Source organism: Coregonus lavaretus, assembly GCF_964263955.1.
Source record: "Coregonus lavaretus genome assembly, chromosome: 39".
In the NCBI taxonomy this organism is placed as follows: domain Eukaryota; kingdom Metazoa; phylum Chordata; class Actinopteri; order Salmoniformes; family Salmonidae; genus Coregonus; species Coregonus lavaretus.
The window spans coordinates 8,871,456-8,894,330 of NC_140026.1; the positions used below are offsets into that span (position 1 = coordinate 8,871,456).

The 22,875-nt window shown below is 44.9% G+C and overlaps 1 protein-coding gene across 1 annotated transcript; it reads right to left on the bottom strand.

The window, feature by feature from the left end:
* Window positions 1-625: 625 nt before the first annotated feature.
* On the bottom strand, window positions 626-6,680 carry LOC311112828 (N-acetyllactosaminide beta-1,3-N-acetylglucosaminyltransferase 3-like). The gene is made up of 5 exons (XM_084155962.1): window positions 6,567-6,680; window positions 4,919-5,006; window positions 3,974-4,850; window positions 3,346-3,431; window positions 626-1,419 (listed from the first exon to the last, which is right to left on the bottom strand). Exons 1-5 carry the CDS (start codon window positions 6,580-6,582, stop codon window positions 1,269-1,271), a joined length of 1,218 nt encoding a protein of 405 aa, XP_084012088.1. The 5' UTR covers window positions 6,583-6,680; the 3' UTR covers window positions 626-1,268.
* Window positions 6,681-22,875: the final 16,195 nt, after the last annotated feature.

Genomic DNA, 22,875 nt, shown 5'->3' on the forward strand with positions numbered 1-22,875 from the left:
AGTGAGCCCACTCCCTTGGCTGAGAAGCAACCCCACACATGAATGGTTGCATGATGCTTTACTGTTGGCATGACACAGGACTGATGGTAGCGCTCACATTGTCTTCTCCGGACAAGGTGTTTTCCGGATGCCCCAAACAATCGGAAAGGGGATTCATCAGAAAAAATGACTTTACCCCAGTCCTCAGCAGTCCAATCCCTGTACCTTTTGCAGAATATCAGTCTGTCCCTGATGTTTTTCCTGAAGAGAAGTGGCTTCTTTGCTGCCCTTCTTGACACCAGGCCATCCTCCAAAAGTCTTCGCCTCACTGTGCGTGCAGATGCACTCACACCTGCCTGCTGCCATTCCTGAGCAAGCTCTGCACTGGTGGTGCCCCGATCCCGCAGCTGAATCAACTTTTAGGAGACGGTCCTGGCGCTTGCTGGACTTTCTTGGGCGCCCTGACGCCTTCTTCACAACAATTGAACCTCTCTCCTTGAAGTTCTTGATGATCCGATAAATGGTTGATTTAGGTGCAATCTTACTAGCAGCAATATCCTTGCCTGTGAAGCCCTTATTGTGATATGATATCTTGGCCATATCCTCCAGCCATCATTACATCATGAAGTTATGTCCCTTGGAGAAATGTTTTTTTATTTTGTATTTATTACAAACATTATGTAGTTAGATTTTTAGATCACATACAGTGCATTCGGAAAGTATTCACACCCCTTGACTTTTTCCACATTTTGTTACATCACAGCCTTATTCTAAAATGGATTACACACAATACCCCATTATGACAAAGCGAAACAGGTTTTGAATACCTTATTTACATATGTATTCAGAGCCTTTGCTATGAGACTCAAAATTGAGCTCAGGTGCATCCTGTTTCCATTGATTATCCTTGATGTTTCTACAACTTGATTGGAGTCCACATGTGATAAATTCAACTGATTGGACATGATTTGGAAAGGCACACACCTGTCTATATAAGGTCCCACAGTTGACAGTGCATGTCAGAGCAAAAAACAAGCCATGTGGTCAAAGGAATCGTCCGTAGAGACCCGAGACAGGATTGTGTTGAGCCACAGATCTGGGGAAGGGTCCCTAAAAATGTCTACAGCATTGAAGGTCCCCAAGAACACAGTGGCCTCCATCATTCTTAAAACGGGAGAAGTTTGGAACCACCAAGACTCTTCCTAGAGCTGGCCGCCCGGCCAAACTGAGCAATCAGTGAAGACCGCAGTGCAAAATACGTTTGATACCCCTGACCTACAGATCTAGGATCAGCTTCCCCTCCAATCATAACCAGGGGCGTCCGCTCCGGCCAAGGTGAGCCCATCCTGGGCAGAGTCCTTACAGGAGTGCACCTGGGTCTGGAGGAAGTTCCAGAGATGAAGCAGGTCTGTGGGTAGCAGCTTGTGGAGGACCATGATCCTGCGGTAGTGACAAGATAGGATTAACTTTATTGTCCCAGAGGGGAAAATGGTCTTAGACACATAGGGTTGCAAAACTCCTGTAACTTTCACCAAATTCCAAGTTTTTTTTTTCAAAAATCCTGGTTGGAGGATTCTTGGATTTTCTGTTTATTCCCTCATAATTCCAGGAATCTTTATAAAATACAAGAAACTTTGCACCCCTAAAAGTACTGCAAAATAGATGCTATGACCTATGTCATGTACACTACCAGTCAAAGGTTTGGATACGCCTACTCATTCCAGGGTTTTTCTTTTTTACTATTTTCTACATTGTAGAATAATAGTGAAGACATCAAAACTATGAAATAACACATATGGAATCATGTAGTATCCAAAAAATTGTTAAACAAATCAAAATATTTTATATTTGAGATTCTTCATGTAGCCACCATTTGCCTTGACAGCTTTGCACACTCTTGGCATTCTCTCAACCAGCTTCATGAGGTAGTCACCTGGAATGCATTTAAATTAACAGGTGTGCCTTCTTAAAAGTTAATTTTTGGAATGCATTTCCTTCTTAATGCGTTTGAGCCAATCAGTTGTGTTGTGACAAGGTGTGGGGGGGTATACAGAAGATAGCCCTATTTGGGAAAAGACCAAGTCCATATTATGGCAAGAACAGCTCAAATAAGCAAAGAGAAACAACAGTCCATCATTACTTTAAGATATGAAGGTCAGTCTATACGGAACATTAAGAACTTTGAAGGTTTCTTCAAGTGCAGTTGCAAAAACCATCAAGCGCTATGATGAAACAGTCTCTCATGAGGACCGCCACAGGAATGGAAGGCCCAGAGTTACCTCTGCTGCAGAGGATAAGTTCATTAGAGTTACCAGCCTCAGAAATTGCAGCCCAAATAAATGCTTCACAGAGTTCAAGTCACAGACACATCTCAACATCAACTGTTCAGAGGGGACTGTGTGAATCAAGCCTTCATGGTCGAATTGCTGCAAAGAAACCACTACTAAAGGTTACCAATAAGAAGAAGAGACTTGCTTGGGCCAAGAAACACGAGCAATGGACATTAGACCGGTGCAAATGTGTCCAAATTTAAGATTTTTGGTTCCAAATGCTGCTGTGTGGGTGAACGGATTATCTCTGCATGTGTAGTTCCCACCGTGAAGCATGGAGGAGGAGGTGTGATGGTGTGGGGGTGCTTTGCTGGTGACACTGTCTGTAATATATTTAGAATTCAAGGCACACTTAACCAGCATGGCTACCACAGCATTCTGCAGCGATACGCCATCCCATCTGGTTTGGGCTTAGTGGGACTATAATTTGTTTATCAATAGGACAATGACCCAACACACCTCCAGGCTGTGTAAGGGCTATTTGACCAACAAGTAGAGTGATGGAGTGCTTCATCAGATGACCTGGCCTCCACAGTCACCCGACCTCAACCCAATTGAGATGGTTTGGGATGAGTCAGACCGCAGAGTGAAGGAAAAGCAGCCAACAAGTGCCCAGCATATGTGGGAACTCCTTCAAGACTGTTGGAAAAGCATTTCAGGTGAAGCTGGTTGAGAGAATGCCAAGAGTGTGCAAAGCTGTCATCAAGGAAAGGGTGGCTACTTTGAAGAATCTCAAATATAAAATATATTTTGATTTGTTTAACACTTTTTTGGTTACTACATGATTCCATGTGTGTTATTTCATAGTTTTGATGTATTCACTATTATTCTACAATGTAGAAAATAGTAAAAATAAAGAAAAACCCTTGAATGAGTAGGTGTGTCCAAACATTTGACTGGTACTGTATATTGTACACATCTCGTACAGCCACAAACATAACACACTGTCCTTACACATTCTGGCGCACTGACAGAGCTCAGATACTTGTTAACGTTTAGGTGTTTGATAGACATGGGAGTGAAGGAGTGCTTTTACCCGTTGAGGTAGTGACAGGGGCGGAGGGAGGGAGAGTACTCCACAGGCATGAAACCAGGATGGTGTCTGGCTGTTAGGTTAGCTGCCTGGAGAGAGGGAGAGAGGGGGAAGGGGAGAGAGGGAAGAGAAAAGAGAGGCAGAAGAGGGAGAGATTGAGAGAGGGAGAGAGAGGATAGAGGGGGAAGGGGAGAGAGGGAAGAGAAAAGAGAGGCGGAAGAGGGAGAGATTGAGAGAGGGAGAGAGAGGATAGAGGGGGAAGGGGAGAGAGGGAAGAGAAAAGAGAGGCGGAAGAGGGAGAGATTGAGAGAGGGAGAGAGAGGATAGAGGGGGAAGGGGAGAGAGGGAAGAGAAAAGAGAGGCGGAAGAGGGAGAGATTGAGAGAGGGAGAGAGAGAGAAAGAAAGAAAGAGGGGGAAGGTAAATTATTTTATTTGATTTGCTTCTGTGAGTTTGTCCATTGTGGTGAGTGTCCCAAATAGCACCCTATTCAGCGCACTACTTTTGACCAATGGAGGAATAGGGTGCCATTTGTGACCCTGCGTCTACATGTATATTTCTAAATGACCAAATATGATTTAAATTAAATTTCATTCTGCATGCGATCAAATTCATCCAATCAATCAACTCACCTGTGCGACCATGCCGACATAGGCATCGTCGATGGGGAAGAGAGGCACCCTGGGGGAGGCGTGGAGGAGAAGAGAGAGGGCATCTCTGGAGAGGAGGTAGCCCCCGCCCCCAGCGTAGGGGGGGTAGGGGCTATGGTACAGGCTGTAGGGGACGTAGTACTTATTCCACCATATACGCACGGGGTGGGTGTCCACAAAGATACGTCCCATGTAGAGAGGCTGGGGAGACCCTGCTGGTGTTTCTGTTCCTCTCTCTCTCCCTGCCCCTCCCTCTGTTCCTATCTCTGTCTCTCCCTCTTCTCTCCCTTTTCCTCTCCTCATCCCCCTTTCCCTGTTCTGTAGGAACCCAACCACTCTCGCCACATCCACATAAACGTCATCGTCCCCCTTTAGAACGTAGAGAGTGGTTCTAGAACACTCCTGGTGGAACCAGTTCCAGAACAGAACCTCTTTCAAGGTCACATTGTAAAAGGATTCTCTGAACCCCCACTGGAGGATGTCCCCGTACCTCTCGCTCTCCTCCCCCACCTCCGGGTCTCTCCCCAGGCCCAGTAGAAACACCCTCCTCACCCCCTGACCTCTCCACTCCCTCTCCCCGCCCCAGGTGGCTCGTATGGCAGCCCGGCGGTCAGAGTTGGCAGGGTGGGACTTGATTGCTAGGAGCAGAAGGACGGGGCTGGCTTCAAGGTCGGGGTTGGAGCCAGGGTAGAGGGACCAGGGGTTGGGTCTGGGATGACTGGGTCCAGGGTTGGGTGTGGAGTTGGAGGGGTGGAGGAGGCAGCAGCGAGGCCGTCTGAGGAGGGGGTAGGAGCGGACGTGTCTGAGCTGGAGGAAGACCTTGTGCAGCGCAGAGGGGCTGTGGGGACCCATCAGAGAGCTGAAGAAGAAGAAATGATCATGAAGTCATGATTTACATTATATCTGCCTGTCTGACCTGTCACCCACCTGTAGAGTAGCAGCAGAGCCAGGAAGGAGAGAGACAGGACAACCAGTCTGGAGACACCAGGCCTGGGGAACAGTCTCCTGGTACAGCCTAGAGGGATGGAGAGAGAGGGAGGGAAAGGGGAATGGATTGTGGGAGAGAGGAATGGATTGAGGAGGTACACTATATATATATATATATATATATATATATATATATATATATATATATATATATATATATATATATATATATATATATATATATATATATATATATATATATATATATATATATATATATATATATATATATATATATATATATATATATATAATTCGGCTATTTCAGCCATACCCGTTGCTGACAGGTGTATAAAAATCGAGCACACCGCCATGCGATCTCCATAGACAAACATTGGCAGTAGAATAGCCTTACTGAAGAGCACAGAGACTTTCAACGTGGCACCGTCATAGGATACCACCTTTCCAACAAGTCAGCCCTGTTAGAGCTGCCCGGGTCAACTGTAAGTGCTGTTATTGTGAAGTGGAAACGTCTAGGAGCAACAATGGCTCAGCCGCATAGTGGTATGCCACAAGCTCACAGAACAGGACTACCGAGTGCTGAAGCACGTAAAAATCGTCTGTCCTAGGTTGCAACACCCACTACCAAGTTCCAAACTGCCTCTGAAAGCAACGTTGGGAGCTTCACGAAATGGGCTTCCGCACACAAGCCTAAGATCACCATGCGAGCCAGGCCTAATCGCCAAACATCAGTGCCTGACCTCACTAATGCTCGTGGCTGAATGGAAGCAAGTCCCCACAGCAATGTTCCAACATCTAGTGGAGGCTGTTATAGCAGCAAAGGGGGGGACCAACTCCATATTAATGCCCATGATTTTGGAATGAGATGTTAGACGACCAGGTGTCCACATACTTTTCGTCATGTAGTGTATATGGGTGAGCTCAGGGTTGGGGTCAATTCCATTTCAATTCAGGAAGTAACCCACATTTCTCACAGAGAAAAATTTACAATTGGAATGACAGTTTAGTTCCTGAAATGGATTTGACCCCAACCCTGGGTGAGTCCAGTGAGATAGCATACATGTAGCCTACATGTTGATGTAAAGTGGTTGTTTGAAAACAACAGTAGTTGCAATAATGATTGCATCGGAGTCACTACTAGCGTGCGACATTTGCCTTTTCTTTATAGTAGAAACAATATAGCTCAACAACGCAGCACTTTATTTTTTTACAGACCGAACATTTGGCGACTCCAAACGGAATAAATAAGAGAGATGGGAGTTATTCTTACTTTCCTTCTCTTCGCGGAAATACAACGCTTCATCAGTAACCGGTCGTCACTAGTTAAGCTACCACAGCCTCAAAGTGATGAACCGCGCCTATTTCTACATGTCTCTTCTTAAAATGTGATTTTGAACCTAACTTATGCCTAACCTTAAATTAAGACCAAAAATCAACAACAAAAAAGATCATTCATTTGTACAATATAGCCCACTTTGACTTTGTGGCTGTGCTATCTAGTGGAAAACGTACATCATTCATACTTTCTCTTTTAGCGCCATTACAAGCAGAATGAAACAAGTAATGTTCTATGGTTGTATTATGGCGCTAAACAAATCTTGAAATAAGCTAATTGAATCGCACTTACCCTTGGTAATCATCATGTGTCTATTTGGCCTGTCGAGTGTCGACACTATTCCACAGAAGTTAATGATTGGCCTACTTGCTTTAAAAACACTTCCCGCATGAACTGTACACGGCTCATGATGACACTGGCCTTATTTAAGTGCAAACGAAAGTCAGGGAGGTGCATCAGAGCGAGGTAGGTTGAGGTTTCCGGGTTAGAGTAGTGCAGAAATTGTCATATGCTGAGGCAGTGAAGAGAGTAGGGGATGATGGGTTAAAGGGGGAGGGATCCTTAGAAGAGTGGTGTGAGTAGAAGATCTGTACCAGTACAGAGGGATAAACCAACAAGTGATATATGTTTCAGTAAGATTGGATGTTTGGCAATTATAGCAATGGTTATCAACTGTACTGCTGGGATGGAACGTAAGTCGCAGAAAATTGAGGTTGTGGTGGCAGCTGCAGAGAGGTATTTGGGTGTGCGAGACTTGACATCGGAAGAGTTACAGGTTGTGTTAGGTGGCGGTATATACAAACAATAATGTATATTGTTACCACAAATGCAATGACGCATTTAAATATTGCATAGTCAGAGTAAAAATAAAAACGATTTCAATAATTAACTTGCATTAATGAAATCAAGTCAGATTGTTGGCCTGAAGTAGTACTAAATTGATTTAAATAGTAGAGTATGGTATATATATATATTTTTTAAATGTTTTGTGAGTGTAGTGTTAGATGGTAGGGTATTAGTATTGTTGTTGTTTTTTAGTTGTTTTTTTAAAGCAAAGTACATTTATAAGGGAGTTATACTCCAGTCTAGTAGGTGGCGGTAATGCAACATTTATTGGATGCCAACCGCCATTAAACCTCATCGAAGAAGAAGAAGAAGAAGAAGAAGAAGAAGGGAGGCGCATTGTGACAGCCGAAAGGCCGACGATACTGATGTGGTTTTCCAACAGCAAGGCTCAGTGCAACGTGGCAGTGTTGCCATTGTTTATAAAAGTTTTTCTTTGTAATGTCGAAATAATATCACACACTCACAAACTGTAAATATATGTGTGTACATTGCAAGGGCTAAATTGTGGTATAGATATTGGGGGGACAAACAGTAGATGAATGTTCGGGGCTCCTCCCCCAGATTTTGGGTTCTGTTTTACAGTTTGACAAGACTTATTATGCTTCTCTTGAGGGGTATTTTGAGGGGTATATGGAGGGGTATTTTGAAAACACAGTATAAGTGGAAGGATAAGTGCAAGGCCCCAACCCCCCAAAATAACTGTTTTATAATGTTATTCTACTCATTTTGTCATGAGTCTGAGAGAACATTTTGCAGTTTGAAAGCTAATTTCCTGCAATTCTAAAAAAGAAAATCCATGGGGCAGAGAGAAACATTAGCTGTTTAATAGCTCATCTCATGCTATTCTTCACATTTTGCCATGAGAATGACAGAACATGTTGCCGTTTTAAAGTTTAACTGTCTCTTAGAACCAATTTATCCGGTTACAAAAGGGCCTATGTGGTATCGATGTGAGTTAACTACAAAGTGCAAATAGGATAATTTTGGTGCCAAAGTCAGTCTCATCCAAAACAAAATCTGGAAGTGAGTGTGTCATGACGTGTAAGGTACGGATGACATTTTAGTCGTTTAGCAGACGTTCTTATCCAGAGCAATTTACAGTTAGTGCATACATTTTCATACTGACCCCCCGTGGGAAACGAACCCACAACCCTGGCGTTGCAAGCACCATGCTCTACCAACTGAGCTACAGGGGATTACTTACATGCCCACTTTTGACAATGATGTCCAATTGCCCGGAGACACAAGGTGTGGTCCGCCCCCAGCTGCCATGTGTTGTGAACATGTTGTTAAGTCTGCAATGCACGCACACTTGCTCGGCATAGGAGTGAAAATGGACTTTCATAAAATTGGTGCAAACTTCTAATGCATTCAACAATATTGTGCAAGATGGCAAGGAATGGATTACATACAACATGATGGCTGTGACTGGTGTGTGGTGGGTAGCTATGCTACTGTGAACTAGCTAAATGCATAGCCTCTCCCTAATGTGTAATGTGATGTAATGTCATAGAGAGAAAGATTTGCATAGCTAACGTTGCACCTGATGATACGTTTTGATAGGACGTAACATTAGCCAGCTTGCTATCGATAATGTAAGCATGTCATTCACATTGTGTGAAGGCGAAGGAGTCATTTGGCGATCCCCATTACAAAAACAAAAGAGAACGTTAGCTAGCTAGCTAATTCATTCCAACTCGGACAAAGATATTGATAACTAACCTGGATTTGCAAAATAGGTAGCTAGCTACCTTTATGAGAACAGGCATGTTGTTTGGGTTAGCACTTGCTCTCGATAACTCATGCCCTGGCGGCATTCAAATCAAATCGTATTGGCCGAATACAACAGGTGTAGACATTACAGTGAAATGCTTACTTACCAACAATGCATTTATTTTTTAATAAAAAAGTAAAATAAAACAACAACAAAAAAGTGTTGAGAAAAAAAGAGCAGAAGTAAAATAAAATAACAGTAGGGAGGCTATATATACAGGGGGGTACCGGTGCAGAGTCAATGTGCGGGGTCACCGGCTAGTTGAGGTAGTTGAGGTAATATGTAGAGTGAGGGAAAAAAGTATTTGATCCCCTGCTGATTTTGTACGTTTGCCCACTGACAAAGAAATGATCAGTCTATAATTTTAATGATAGGTTTATTTGAACAGTGAGAGACAGAATAACAACAAAAAAATCCAGAAAAACGCATGTCAAAAATGTTATAAATTGATTTGCATTTTAATGAGGGAAATACGTATTTGACCCCCTCTCAATCAGAAAGATTTCTGTCTCCCAGGTGTCTTTTATACAGGTAACGAGCTGAGATTAGGAGCACACTCTTAAAGGGCGTGCTCCTAATCTCAGTTTGTTACCTGTATAAAAGACACCTGTCCACAGAAGCAATCAATCAATCAGATTCCAAACTCTCCACCATGGCCAAGACCAAAGAGCTCTCCAAGGATGTCAGGGACAAGATTGTAGACCTACACAAGGCTGGAATGGGCTACAAGACCATCGCCAAGCAGCTTGGTGAGAAGGAGACAACAGTTGGTGCGATTATTCGCAAATGGAAGAAACAAAAAATAACTGTCAATCTCCCTCGGCCTGGGGCTCCATGCAAGATCTCACCTCATGGAGTTGCAATGATCATGAGAACGGTGAGGAATCAGCCCAGAACTACACGGGAGGATCTTGTCAATGATCTCAAGGCAGCTGGGTCCATAGTCACCAAGAAAACAATTGGTAACACACTATGCCGTGAAGGACTGAAATCCTGCAGCGCCCGCAAGGTCCCCCTGCTCAAGAAAGCACATATACAGGCCCGTCTGAAGTTTGCCAATGAACATCTGAATGATTCAGAGGAGAACTGGGTGAAACTGTTGTGGTCAGATGAGACCAAAATGGAGCTCTTTGGCATCAACTCAACTCGCCGTGTTTGGAGGAGGAGGAATGCTGCCTATGACCCCAAGAACACCATCCCCACCGTCAAACATGGAGGTGGAAACATTATGCTTTGGGGGTGTTTTTCTGCTAAGGGGACAGGACAACTTCACCGCATCAAAGGGACGATGGACGGGGCCATGTACCGTCAAATCTTGGGTGAGAACCTCCTTCCCTCAGCCAAGGCATTGAAAATGGGTCGTGGATGGGTATTCCAGCATGACAATGACCCAAAACACACGGCCAAGGCAACAAAGGAGTGGCTCAAGAAGAAGCACATTAAGGTCCTGGAGTGGCCTAGCCAGTCTCCAGACCTTAATCCCATAAATCTGTGGAGGGAGCTGAAGGTTCGAGTTGCCAAACGTCAGGCCCGAAACCTTAATGACTTGGAGAAGATCTGCAAAGAGGAGTGAGACAAAATCCCTCCTGAGATGTGTGCAAACCTGGTGGCCAACTACAAGAAACGTCTGACCTCTGTGATTGCAAACAATGGTTTTGCCACCAAGTACTAAGTAATGTTTTGCAGAGGGGTCAAATACTTATTTCCCTCATTAAAATGCAAATCAATTTATAACATTTTTGACATGCGTTTTTCTGGATTTTTTTGTTGTTATTCTGTCTCTCACTGTTCACATAAACCTACTATTAAAATGATAGACTGATCATGTCTTTGTCAGTGGGCAAACGTACAAAATCAGCAGGGGATCAAATACTTTTTTCTCTCACTGTACATGTGGGTAGAGTTAAAGTGACTATGCATGAATAATTAACAGAGTAGCAGCAGCGTAAAAAGATGGGGTCGGGGTGGGGGGGCAGTGCAAATAGTCCGGGTAGCCATGATTAGCTGTTCAGGAGTCTTATGGCTTGGGGGTAGAAGCTGTTGAGAAGACTTTTGGACCTAGACTTGGCACTCCGGTATCGCTTGCCGTGCGGTAGCAGAGAGAACAGTCTATGACTAGGGTGGCTGGAGTCTTTGACAATTTTGAGGGCCTTCCTCTGACACCGCCTGGTATAGAGGTCCTGGATGGCAGGAAGCTTGGCCCCAGTGATGTACTGGGCCGTACGCACTACCCTCTGTAGTGCCTTGCAGTCGGAGGCCGAGCAGTTGCCATACCAGGTGGTGATGCAACCAGTCAGGATGCTCTCGATGGTGCAGCTGTATAATTTTTGGAGGATCTGAGGACCCATGCCAAATCTTTTCAGTCTCCTGAGGGGGAATAGGCTTTGTCGGGCCCTCTTCATGACTGTCTTGGTGTGTTTGGACCATGATAGTTCGTTGGTGATGTGGACACCAAGGAACTTGAAGCTCTCAACCTGTTCCACTACAGCCCCGTTGATGAGAATGGGGGCCGTGCTCAGTCCTCTTTTTTTTGCCTTTAATGTAACTGGGAGTCATGATCAAGGGCTAGGTTAGAACTAGCTAGCTAGCATTCGGGATCCTCGTCTGCTACTAGTGCTAAAACAACATGCCTGTTCTCATAAAAGTCTATTGTGTATTTTCTAGGGCAAAAATAAATAAAGGATGGTACTTGTCTAGCCTGAGTACCAGTCTTTTTAGCTAACATGCTACAAATATGTGTCAACAAGCATTCAGCCAGTGTTACCAACTCCTCAGTAAGGAAAGTAGCTATTGACTGTCCTAAATTACGTCATCACCCAATTTGCATAATTGGCCATGTGCATGTAATTGTGGTGGACGCTGTAGGAGAGAGGAATAACGTTGTGGGAGAGACAAAAAGTGAGTAAAAAACACCCTAAATATGTTTAGAACTACAAACAAACTTTCTTCTGTCGATTCTTTTTTTTTTTTTATGTCCATAACACAATTTGTATACAATCTACATTAACATTTACATTTACATTTACGTCATTTAGCAGACGCTCTTATCCAGAGCGACTTGCAAATTGGTGCATTCACCCAATAGCCAGTGGGTTAACCACTTTACAAATATTTTAATTTTTTTTAAGGGGGGGGGGGGGGGGTAGAAGGATTACTTTATCCTATCCCAGGTATTCCTTAAAGAGGTGGGGTTTCAAATGTCTCCGGAAGGTGGTGAGTGACTCCGCTGTCCTGGCGTCGTGAGGGAGCTTGTTCCACCATTGGGGTGCCAGAGCAGCGAACAGTTTTGACTGGGCTGAGCGGGAACTATGCTTCCGCAGAGGAAGGGGAGCCAGCAGGGCAGAGGTGGATGAACGCAATGCCCTCGTTTGGGTGTAGGGACTGATCAGAGCCTGAAGGTACAGAGGTGCCGTTCCCCTCACAGCTCCATAGGCAAGCACCATGGTCTTGTAACAGATGCGAGCTTCAACTGGAAGCCAGTGGAGTGTGCGGAGGAGCGGGGTGACGTGAGAGAACTTGGGAAGGTTGAACACCAGACGGGCTGCGGCATTCTGGATGAGTTGTAGGGGTTTAATGGCACAGGCAGGGAGCCCAGCCAACAGCGAGTTGCAGTAATCCAGACGGGAGATGACAAGTGCCTGGATTAGGACCTGTGCCGCTTCCTGTGTAAGGCAGGGTCGTACTCTCCGAATGTTGTAGAGCATGAACCTGCAGGATCGGGTCACCGCCTTGATGTTAGCGGAGAACGACAGGGTGTTGTCCAGGGTCACGCCAAGGCTCTTCGCACTCTGGGAGGAGGACACAACGGAGTTGTCAACTGTGATGGCGAGATCATGGAACGGGCAGTCCTTCCCCGGGAGGAAGAGCAGCTCCGTCTTGCCAAGGTTCAGCTTGAGGTGGTGATCCGTCATCCATACTGATATGTCTGCCAGACATGCAGAGATGCGATTCGCCACCTGGTTATCAGAAGGGGGAAAGGAGAAGATTAGTTGTGTATCGTCAGCGTAGCAATGATAGGAGAGGCCATGTGAGGATATGACAGAGCCAAGTGACTTGGTGTATAGGGAGAATAGGAGAGGGCCTAGAACTGAGCCCTGGGGGACACCAGTGGTGAGAGCACGTGGTGCGGAGACAGCTTCTCGCCACGCCACTTGGTAGGAGCGACCGGTCAGGTAGGACGCAATCCAGGAGTGAGCCGCGCCGGAGATGCCCAGCTCGGAGAGGGTGGAGAGGAGGATCTGATGGTTCACAGTATCAAAGGCAGCAGACAGGTCTATAAGGACAAGAGCAGAGGAGAGAGAGTTAGCTTTAGCAGTGCGGAGAGCCTCCGTGACACAGAGAAGAGCAGTCTCAGTTGAATGACCAGTCCTGAAACCTGACTGGTTTGGATCAAGAAGGTCATTCTGAGAGAGATAACAAGAGAGTTGGCTAAAGACGGCACGCTCAATAGTTTTGGAAAGAAAAGAAAGAAGGGATACTGGTCTGTAGTTGTTGACATCAGTGGGATCGAGTGTTGGTTTTTTGAGAAGGGGTGCAACTCTCGCTCTCTTGAAGACGGAAGGGACATAGCCAGCGGTCAAGGATGAGTTGATCAGCGAGGTGAGGTAGGGGAGAAGGTCACCGGAGATGGTCTGGAGAAGAGAGGAGGGGATGGGGTCAAGCGGGCAGGTTGTTGGGCGGCCTGCAGTCACAAGTCGCAAGATTTTATCTGGAGAGAGAGGGGAGAAAGAAGTCAAAGCATAGGGTAGGGCAGTGTGAGCAGGACCAGCAGTGTCATTAGACTTAACAAACGAGGATCGGATGTCGTCAACCTTCTTTTCAAAGTGGTTGACGAAGTCATCCACAGAGAGAGAGGGGGGGGGGGGGGAAGGAGGATTCAGCAGGGAGGAGAATGTGGCAAAGAGCTTCCTAGGGTTAGAGGCAGATGCTTGGAATTTAGAGTGGTAGAAAGTGGCCTTAGCAGCAGAAACAGATGAAGAAAATGTAGAGAGGAGGGAGTGAAAAGATGCCAGGTCGGCAGGGAGTTTAGTTTTCTTCCATTTCCGCTCCGCTGCCCGGAGCTCTGTTCTGTGAGCTCGCAATGAGTCATCAAGCCACGGAGCTGGAGGGGAGGACCGAGCCGGCCGGGAGGATAGGGGACACAGAGAGTCAAAGGATGCAGAGAGGGAGGAGAGGAGGGTTGAGGAGGCAGAATCAGGAGATTGGAGGGAGAAGGTTTGAGCAGAGGGAAGAGATGATAGGATGGAAGAGGAGAGAGTAGTGGGAGAGAGAGAGCGAAGGTTGCGGCGGCGCATTACCATCTGTGTAGGGGCAGAGTGAGTAGTGTTGGAGGAGAGCGAGAGAGAAAAGGATACAAAGTAGTGGTCGGAGACATGGAGGGGAGTTGCAGTGAGATTAGTAGAAGAGCAGCATCTAGTAAAGATGAGGTCAAGCGTATTGCCTGCCTTGTGAGTAGGGGGGGACGGTGAGAGGGTGAGGTCAAAAGAGGAGAGGAGTGGAAAGAAGGAGGCAGAGAGAAATGAGTCAAATGTAGACGTAGGGAGGTTGAAATCCCCCAAAACTGTGAGGGGTGAGCCATCCTCAGGAAAGGAACTTATCAAGGCGTCAAGCTCATTGATGAACTCTCCAAGGGAACCTGGAGGGCGATAGATGACAAGGATATTAAGCTTAAATGGGCTAGTGACTGTGACAGCATGGAATTCAAATGAGGAGATAGACAGATGGGTTAGGGGGAAAATTGAGAATGTCCACTTGGGAGAGATGAGGATTCCTGTGCCACCACCCCTCTGACCAGATGCTCTCGGGGTATGCGAGAACACATGGTCAGACGAGGAGAGAGCAGTAGGAGTAGCAGTGTTTTCAGTGGTAATTCATGTTTCCGTCAGCGCCAGGAAGTCGAGGGACTGGAGGGTAGCATAGGCTGGGATGAAGTCAGCCTTGTTGGCAGCAGAACGGCAGTTCCAGAGGCTGCCTGAGACCTGGAACTCCAGGTGTGTGGTGCGTGCAGGGACCACCAGGTTAGAGAGGCAGCAGCCACGCGGTGTGAGGCGTTTGTGTAGCCTGTGCGGAGAGGAGAGAACAGGGATAGGCAGAGGCATAGTTGACAGGCTGTAGCAACAGGCTACAATAATGCAGAGGAGATCGGAATGAAATGAACTAAACATCTGGGAAAGGAGAGAGTAGGGCCTCCCTCACCAAAACTCCCAAATATAACTCTCACAACTTCCACCTCAGAAACTATAATTGTTTCACTGAACCACCCGAATAAAACTCTCCCAACTTCCACTTTAGAAATTAGAATTGTTGTAAACTACAGCGGTTCAATGTTTCAAGGAATAGACTCAACTTACTTTATTCAGCTAGCTAACTATGACGCCATAGCTAACTAGCATGTTAGCATCCAATAACACACAGTTTAGCACCAATACTTGGTTACAACAGACTACCAATAGTGTGTTAACACACTAAACAGATAATTCGTGTCCGTGTCTAGTTCCTTTCATAACGCAGCAATAATTAAACGTTGGCTAGCTAGCACAAATATATTGTATTTAGCTGCTACAGTACAGCTAGCTGGTCGTGTTGGCTAGCTAGCAATGGCTGCTGTGTTGACTTTGTTTTGAAAAACGGCGGCACTGCGAACAAATGTAGCTGGCTAAAAGGATATTGTATTTAGTTTCTACCGTTGCTAATAGCTACTCGCCAGCTAGTCCAGGAGGTGAGTTAGCTAGCTAGCTAGCTTCGTGCTACACCCGGCACCGCCGAATACAATGCTAACCTACAATAATTACATACAATAACTACCCACAACAACCCACGATGCCTACCTACAATACCTAACTACAATCTAAATACATAGTTTAAGCCTTACTCGACAAAGCCCAAGCTATGTATAAAGCCAAACTTACCCGACGCCAGCTGTCTGGGTGGCAGACAAGAAGACATTGGTCTTCTGCAATCAGTAGCTGTAATTAAGTACAGTAGCTACTAACTACCTAACGTTAATGCCTCAGATAATGAGGTTAGAAAAACAGCTGAATGGTAGGTAGCTAGCTGGCTTAATTACAGGTACTCTTAAGCGTGAAATAACATTGGAAACAACTATCACAGTTGTTAAAAGTTACCAGTAGCTACCCGCTAGCTAGCTAGCTTTATTGGTCCAGGTAGTGGGTTAGCTAGCCTCATGCTAGCCTCGTGCTTCACCGGGCACCGCCGAATACAATACTTACCTACAATAATTACCTACAATAACCTACAATAACTACCTAAATAAACTACCTACAATACCTAACTACAATACCTACCTACAATCTAAATACATGGTTTAAGCTTTACTCAACACCATATAAAAAGCCAAGCTTACCTCCTGCTAGAGAAAACACAACCTCTCCCGACCTCCTCCTCCAAGCAATTAACAATCTAAATGGACCAAAAAGAGACAATAGAAAATACTGTCAATGGCAATGTGAGAAAATGATGGTAACTAGTCTGGCCCTAAATCAGGAAAAAAAAAAAAAAAAAAAGTCTGACTTATCACAACCCCCAGGTACTTAGAAACACTTACATCCGTGGACTCATCGAGGAGGAGGCTGAAACGCTGGTCACCCACATCTGCGACCAACTTTTTCAGAAAGTATGGTGCTAGAACACTATTAATCATTTCTGTGCACTTTGTCCTGTGCATTTTGAAGTGGGTAGTGTTGGTGAAACCATAATTTGGAGAGGAAGTACAAAACCATCGACGCTAGACAGAGAGGAAATTGCTTAAGCAAAAGGCAGTTTATTAAAACAGAGATAGCTGGTACTGCTCAAGAATCATGCATGGACCCATTTTCCATTGCCTCTTATGGAGACAGTTGAGAAGGGATCATAAAAAAGAGTTACAGCATTACTTTATACAATGTAACATAGAGGAAGGGGTCCTTCTTCTAGTCCCTTGATTGGTTCCCGAGGCGTAGGAGGCGGGTCTGCTCTGTCCAGAGCAGATACCCCATTGGTGCACGGCAGAGTCCTCTGCCCTTGGCACCCGACCAGTAGAGGGGGGGGTTGAGAATGAGTGTGCGTCCACATTGAGATGTCTGTGTGTGTCCAGGGAACTCCTGAGGAGTATCTGTTGTTTATGGCCGGAGGTGGGGGTGTTGTCTATTATCACATTCCTAGGCTATTTGGTGATAAGATGAGGTTTTCTCTGTCCTTTTGTTCTCTGACCTTTTGCTCTCTGACCTGGCACAGCATTTATTGAAAACAGGCTCCAAATGGGTCTTACAGAACATTTTAGTCAGACCAATCTATAACAAATTATTTTTACTACGACAGTAGCAGCAGTGGAGTCTGAGAAAGCAGGTCTACATGCTTCTCCAATGTGATCACATGCCAGCATGGAACAGTGTTCAGCGATAGCTAATGCCACGGTGGCCTCAGCCCTTTTTGCAGAGTCAATTCTTTTTTAACCATAAATGACATCTTGTTTTGGGTGGAACTGTTATAAGGCTTTACCATTTGAGTATGTTTTTGAGTTGTCATGTGTTTTTTTTTTTTACATCACTAAGTTTGGCGTAGAAATCAGCCTTACAATACAGGCAGTATACCCATGTATCATCTCCAATAAACGGCTTCAACCAGCCTTTGAATTCAGGGTTTGATTCCCACTCCTTTCTGTATTTTTGAGGTGTACAGTTTAGACTGAGACATGATGAGCTAGCCAGCTAGATGTTTAGCTTATGTCACAGAGAGGCACACACACAGTGGACGAGGTGAGTAAGTGACTGAGGCTGTGGGAGTCAAATGCAGTGAGTTATTTTTGTGCAGTGATTTATTTTAGACAAAGAACATTTTACATTTATATCCCACCTTGAATGTAAGCCAGGGCGAGATCAGCCAGCGGGGGGCTTCCCGCATTCGCGATTCATTTGCAGTCTGGACGCGGAGGGGTGAACATCTCCTGCTCTGACTGCAGCTGGGAGGGACTGCGCTTTGGGACGGGGGTGGGGCCTGACCGGAGCACCCGCTGCTCGTTGAGAAGAGTAAGAACGATACGTGCTTTCACGATACGTGCTTTCACGTCAGAGTCTCCAAAAATCTCCAATAACACCAGAAAAAGTCGCTAGATTTGTCGCTAGTCGCTTTTTTGAAAATGTGTCGCTAGAGGGGTCTGAATACTCGCTAAATATAGCGACAAAGTCGCTAAGTTGGCAACACTGATTTCAGCAACGTAACGTTACACAGCTGGTTGCATAGTGTCAGCATCACTGGCCTGAATCTATTCTGTACTTAGTCACTCTATTAGTATAATTACTTCCAAAACAACAGAAAATAAAAAAAATTCACTACATGTTTATTGAGTGATTATATTTTATTTCATTCACAATCTACTTATAAAACCTGGTGGATTTGTTGTTCAGCAGTGTCGTGGGAACCCCTCGCCCATATCAGGAGCAGAAGGCTGAGGCAGTACATGGCCAGGCACCAGGCCCACTTCAGGTTGGTCAAAATACTATCACTTGTCTGTCCTGGAATTCCCCTAACAGCCATTGATGTAATCAGTGCTGTGTGTATCAACTCTACCTTGTTTTTCGACAGATGGAGGACAGGAGAGATAGTTGGTCATGGAGTCCCCTGACTAACAGACAGGTTGATACAGCAGTCTGAACCAGGAGAGACCTTGCACTCAACATTAGAATGATACAAGACACATCTATTACTTTTCATTGTCTTTTGTTATTATGGAATTCAATGGTGTGTGTGTGTGTGTGTGGGGGGGGCTGTATCAGCTGTGAATGACAACAGCAGATGAAAGACAGTGTAATATTTGCACATTGTTATATTATCAGAACACAGCTTCTACATTATTATGTGAAGGGATGGTTTATTCTACATGGAACTGGTTCACTTGAAAGTTATCAAAGCACTTTGTTTAGAATAATTACATCAGATCAGCAATTGCACTCTTCTCAAATGACCCTGTAGGCTACTGACCGATTCAAAGCTTCCTCCTGGGGGTCCGTAGCTACAGAGTAGTGTGAGAAGAATACCACCTGCCTAGATTTATTGAACTCTGCCTGCTGGACCCACGGGTTGAGGCAAACTGGAGTGTCACGCACTCCATTCCTCCTGTCACCTGACTGCACCTGTCTATAACATGTAATACATTATATAGATGGAAGGGACTTCATCACCCACTGGAGACTTGGAAGACAGAACGTCACCCAGAGAGCTGTGCATGTCAGTGTGTGGTTAGACAAGACAAATCCTTAGATTAGACTATAGAAATAGAATAGAATGTCATGCTAGTTCTGGGACAGGTGAAGTTGTACCAAAGATGTTTACAGTGTATGTTGCCTTGTTCTATAGCGCCTTCAGAATGTATTCGAACCCTTTTATTTTTTCCACATTTTGTTATGTTACAAAGTGGGATTAAAGTGTATATCATTGTCAGTTTATGTCAACGATCTACACATAATGTCAAAGTGGAAGAAATATTCTAACGTTTGTAAAACTAAAAAACTAAACAAAAAAACACTAATATACGCTTAAAAGTAGGTGGACACCTGCTCGTCTAACATCTCATTCCAAAATCATGGACATTAATATGGAGTTGGTCCCCCCTTTGCTGCTATAACAGCCTCCAATCTTCTGGGAAGGCTTTCCACTAGATGTTGAAACATTGCTGCGGGGACTTGCTTCAATTCAGCCACAAGAGCATTAGTGAGGTCGGGCACTGATGTTGGACGATTAGGCCTGGCTCGCAGTCGGCATTCCAATTCATCCCAAAGGTTTTCGATAGGATTGAGGTCAGGGTTCTCTGCAGGCCAGTCAAGTTCTTCCACAATGATCTCGACAAACAATTTCTGTATGGACCTCGCTTTGTGCACGGGGGCATTGTCATGCTGAAACAGGAAAGGGCCTTCCCCGACTGTTGCCACAAAGTTGGAAGCAAAAATGTAATTGTATGCTGTAGCGTTAAGATTTCTCTTCACTGGAACTAAGGGGCCTAGCCCGAACCATGAAAAGCAGTCCCAGACCATTATTCCTCCTCCACCAAACATTACAGTTGGCGATATGCATTGGGGAAGGTAGCGTTCTCCTGACGTCCACAAACCCAGATTCGTCCGTCGGACTGCCAGATGGTGAAGCGTGATTCATCACTCCAGAGAACGTGTTTCCACTGTTCCAGAGTCCAATGGCGGCGAGCTTTACACCACTCCAGCCGACGCTTGGCATTATGCATGGTGATCTTAGGCTTGTGTGCGGCTGCTCGGCCATGGAAACCTATTTCATGAAGCTCCCGAAGAACAGTTACAGTGGGGAAAAAAAGTATTTAGTCAGCCACCAATTGTGCATGTTCTCCCACTTAAAAAGATGAGAGAGGCCTGTAATTTTCATCATAGGTACACGTCAACTATGACAGACAAAATGAGAAGAAAAAAACCAGTGTGTTTGGGATCATTGTCATGCTGAAAGACCCAGCCACGTTTCATCTTCAATGCCCTTGCTGATGGAAGGAGGTTTTCACTCAAAATCTCACGATACATGGCCCCATTCATTCTTTCCTTTACACGGATCAGTCGTCCTGGTCCCTTTGCAGAAAAACAGCCCCAAAGCATGATGTTTCCACCCCCATGCTTCACAGTAGGTATGGTGTTCTTTGGATGCAACTCAGCATTCTTTGTCCTCCAAACATGACGAGTTGAGTTTTTACCAAAAAGTTATATTTTGGTTTCATCTGACCATATGACATTCTCCCAATCCTCTTCTGGATCATCCAAATGCACTCTAGCAAACTTCAGACGGGCCTGGACATGTACTGGCTTAAGCAAGGGGACACGTCTGGCACTGCAGGATTTGAGTCCCTGGCGGCATAGTGTGTTACTGATGGTAGGCTTTGTTACTTTGGTCCCAGCTCTCTGCAGGTCATTCACTAGGTCCCCCTGTGTGGTTCTGGGATTTTTGCTCACCGTTCTTGTGATCATTTTGACCCCACGGGGTGAGATCTTGCGTGGAGCCCCAGATCGAGGGAGATTATCAGTGGTCTTGTATGTCTTCCATTTCCTAATAATTGCTCCCACAGTTGATTTCTTCAAACCAAGCTGCTTACCTATTGCAGATTCAGTCTTCCCAGCCTGGTGCAGGTCTACAATTTTGTTTCTGGTGTCCTTTGACAGCTCTTTGGTCTTGGCCATAGTGGAGTTTGGAGTGTGACTGTTTGAGGTTGTGGACAGGTGTCTTTTATACTGATAACAAGTTCAAACAGGTGCCATTAATACAGGTAACGAGTGGAGGACAGAGGAGCCTCTTAAAGAAGAAGTTACAGGTCTGTGAGAGCCAGAAATCTTGCTTGTTTGTAGGTGACCAAATACTTACTTGCCACCATAATTTGCAAATAAATTCATAAAAAATCCTACAATGATTTTCTCAATTTGTCTGTCATAGTTGACGTGTACCTATGATGAAAATTACAGGCCTCTCTCATCTTTTTAAGTGGGAGAACTTGCACAATTGGTGGCTGACTAAATACTTTCTTCCCCCCACTGTATTCTGCTGACGTTGCTTCCAGAGGTAGTTTGGAACTCGGGAGTGAGTGTTATCGGCTACGGGCTACGCGCCTCAGCACTCTGCAGTCCCGTTCTGTCGCGGTTGAGCCGTTGTTGCTCCTAGACGTTTCCACTTCACAATAACAGCACTTACAGTTGACCGGGGCAGCTCTAACAGGGCTGACTTGTTGGAAAGGTGGCATGACAGTCACTGAGCTCTTCAGGAAGGCCATTCTACTGTCAATGTTTGTCTGTGAAGATTGCATGGCTGTGTGCTCGATTTTATAAGCCTGTCAGCAACGGGTGTGGCTGAAATAGCCGAATCCACAAATTTGAAGGGGTGTCCACATACTGCTGTATATATAGTGTATCTTGATTAGGTAAGTATTTAACCTTAAACGTGTTAGAATCACCTTAGGCAGCAAATACAGCTGTGAGTCTTTCTGGGTAAGTCTCTACACCTGGATTGTACAATATTTGCACATTATTCTTTTTTAAATTCTTCAAGCTCTGTCAAGTTGGTTGTTGATCATTGCTAAACAGCCATTTTCAAGTCTTGCCATAGATTACCAAGCCGATTTAAGTCCAAACTGTAACCAGGCCACTCAACAACATTCAATGTCGTCTTGGTAAGCAACTCCAGTGTATATGTGGCCTTGTGTTTTAGGTTATTGGCCTGCTGAAAGGTGAATTTGCCTCATGGTGAAAATTCATTAGTGCAGAACGTAGCAAAATATTTTGCAACTGAAAAAACGTTTGCGACGAAAAATATACATTTTTATAGAGGCAAGTTCTTCCGTTTCTCCCTTTTTCAGTCTGTTCTCTTCTGTTTGGGGGTCTAGTGAAGACGATCCTACTGTATTCAATTCGAATTGACCCCATCTCATTTTTTAGTTTTTTTAATAAAAAAAAAATAAACTTTGGAAAGATATATCTTATTTTTGCTTTATTTAGAAGTCATTGAAAAAATATATATAATTGTTTCAATTATTGAATTGGAATTTAAGTTTACTTCCTGCACTGATGGTAGCCTAGCGGTTAAGAGTAACCGAAAGGTTGGTGGTTTGAATCCCTGAGCCGGCAAAGTGGGAAAATGTGCTCTTTCTGCCCTTGAGCAAAAGGCAGTTAACCCCCAATAACAACTACTCCCCGACCGCCGATGTAGTCGTTTACACTTGAAACCGGGCCCTGATCTTTGCAACACCCGGAGAAATGTTTTCATCAGGCCAGGTGGCCGTGTTTCAGGGTTCAAGCAGTGAAAGTGGAAACATTGTTTACTTGACAAGCTTAGTAGTAGGCCTACACAGGCTACAATGACAGACAGAGAGACACACAGAATGTGATTTTTAATCAGCATGTAGCCTATTGTAGCCTACAACACTGAGTCACAGACATTGACTTCAATCTGTCCCTTTATTGGCCCAGTGAAGCGAGAAAGGCTATGTACATC

Coding starts and splice junctions, on each gene's coding strand:
- LOC311112828 (XM_084155962.1), bottom strand. Junction 4,851..4,918: donor GCTCTGCTGCTACTCTACAG/GTGGGTGACAGG, acceptor CTTCTTCTTCAG/CTCTCTGATGGGTCCCCACA. Junction 1,420..3,345: donor CCCTGTCACTACCTCAACGG/GTAAAAGCACTC, acceptor TCACTACCGCAG/GATCATGGTCCTCCACAAGC.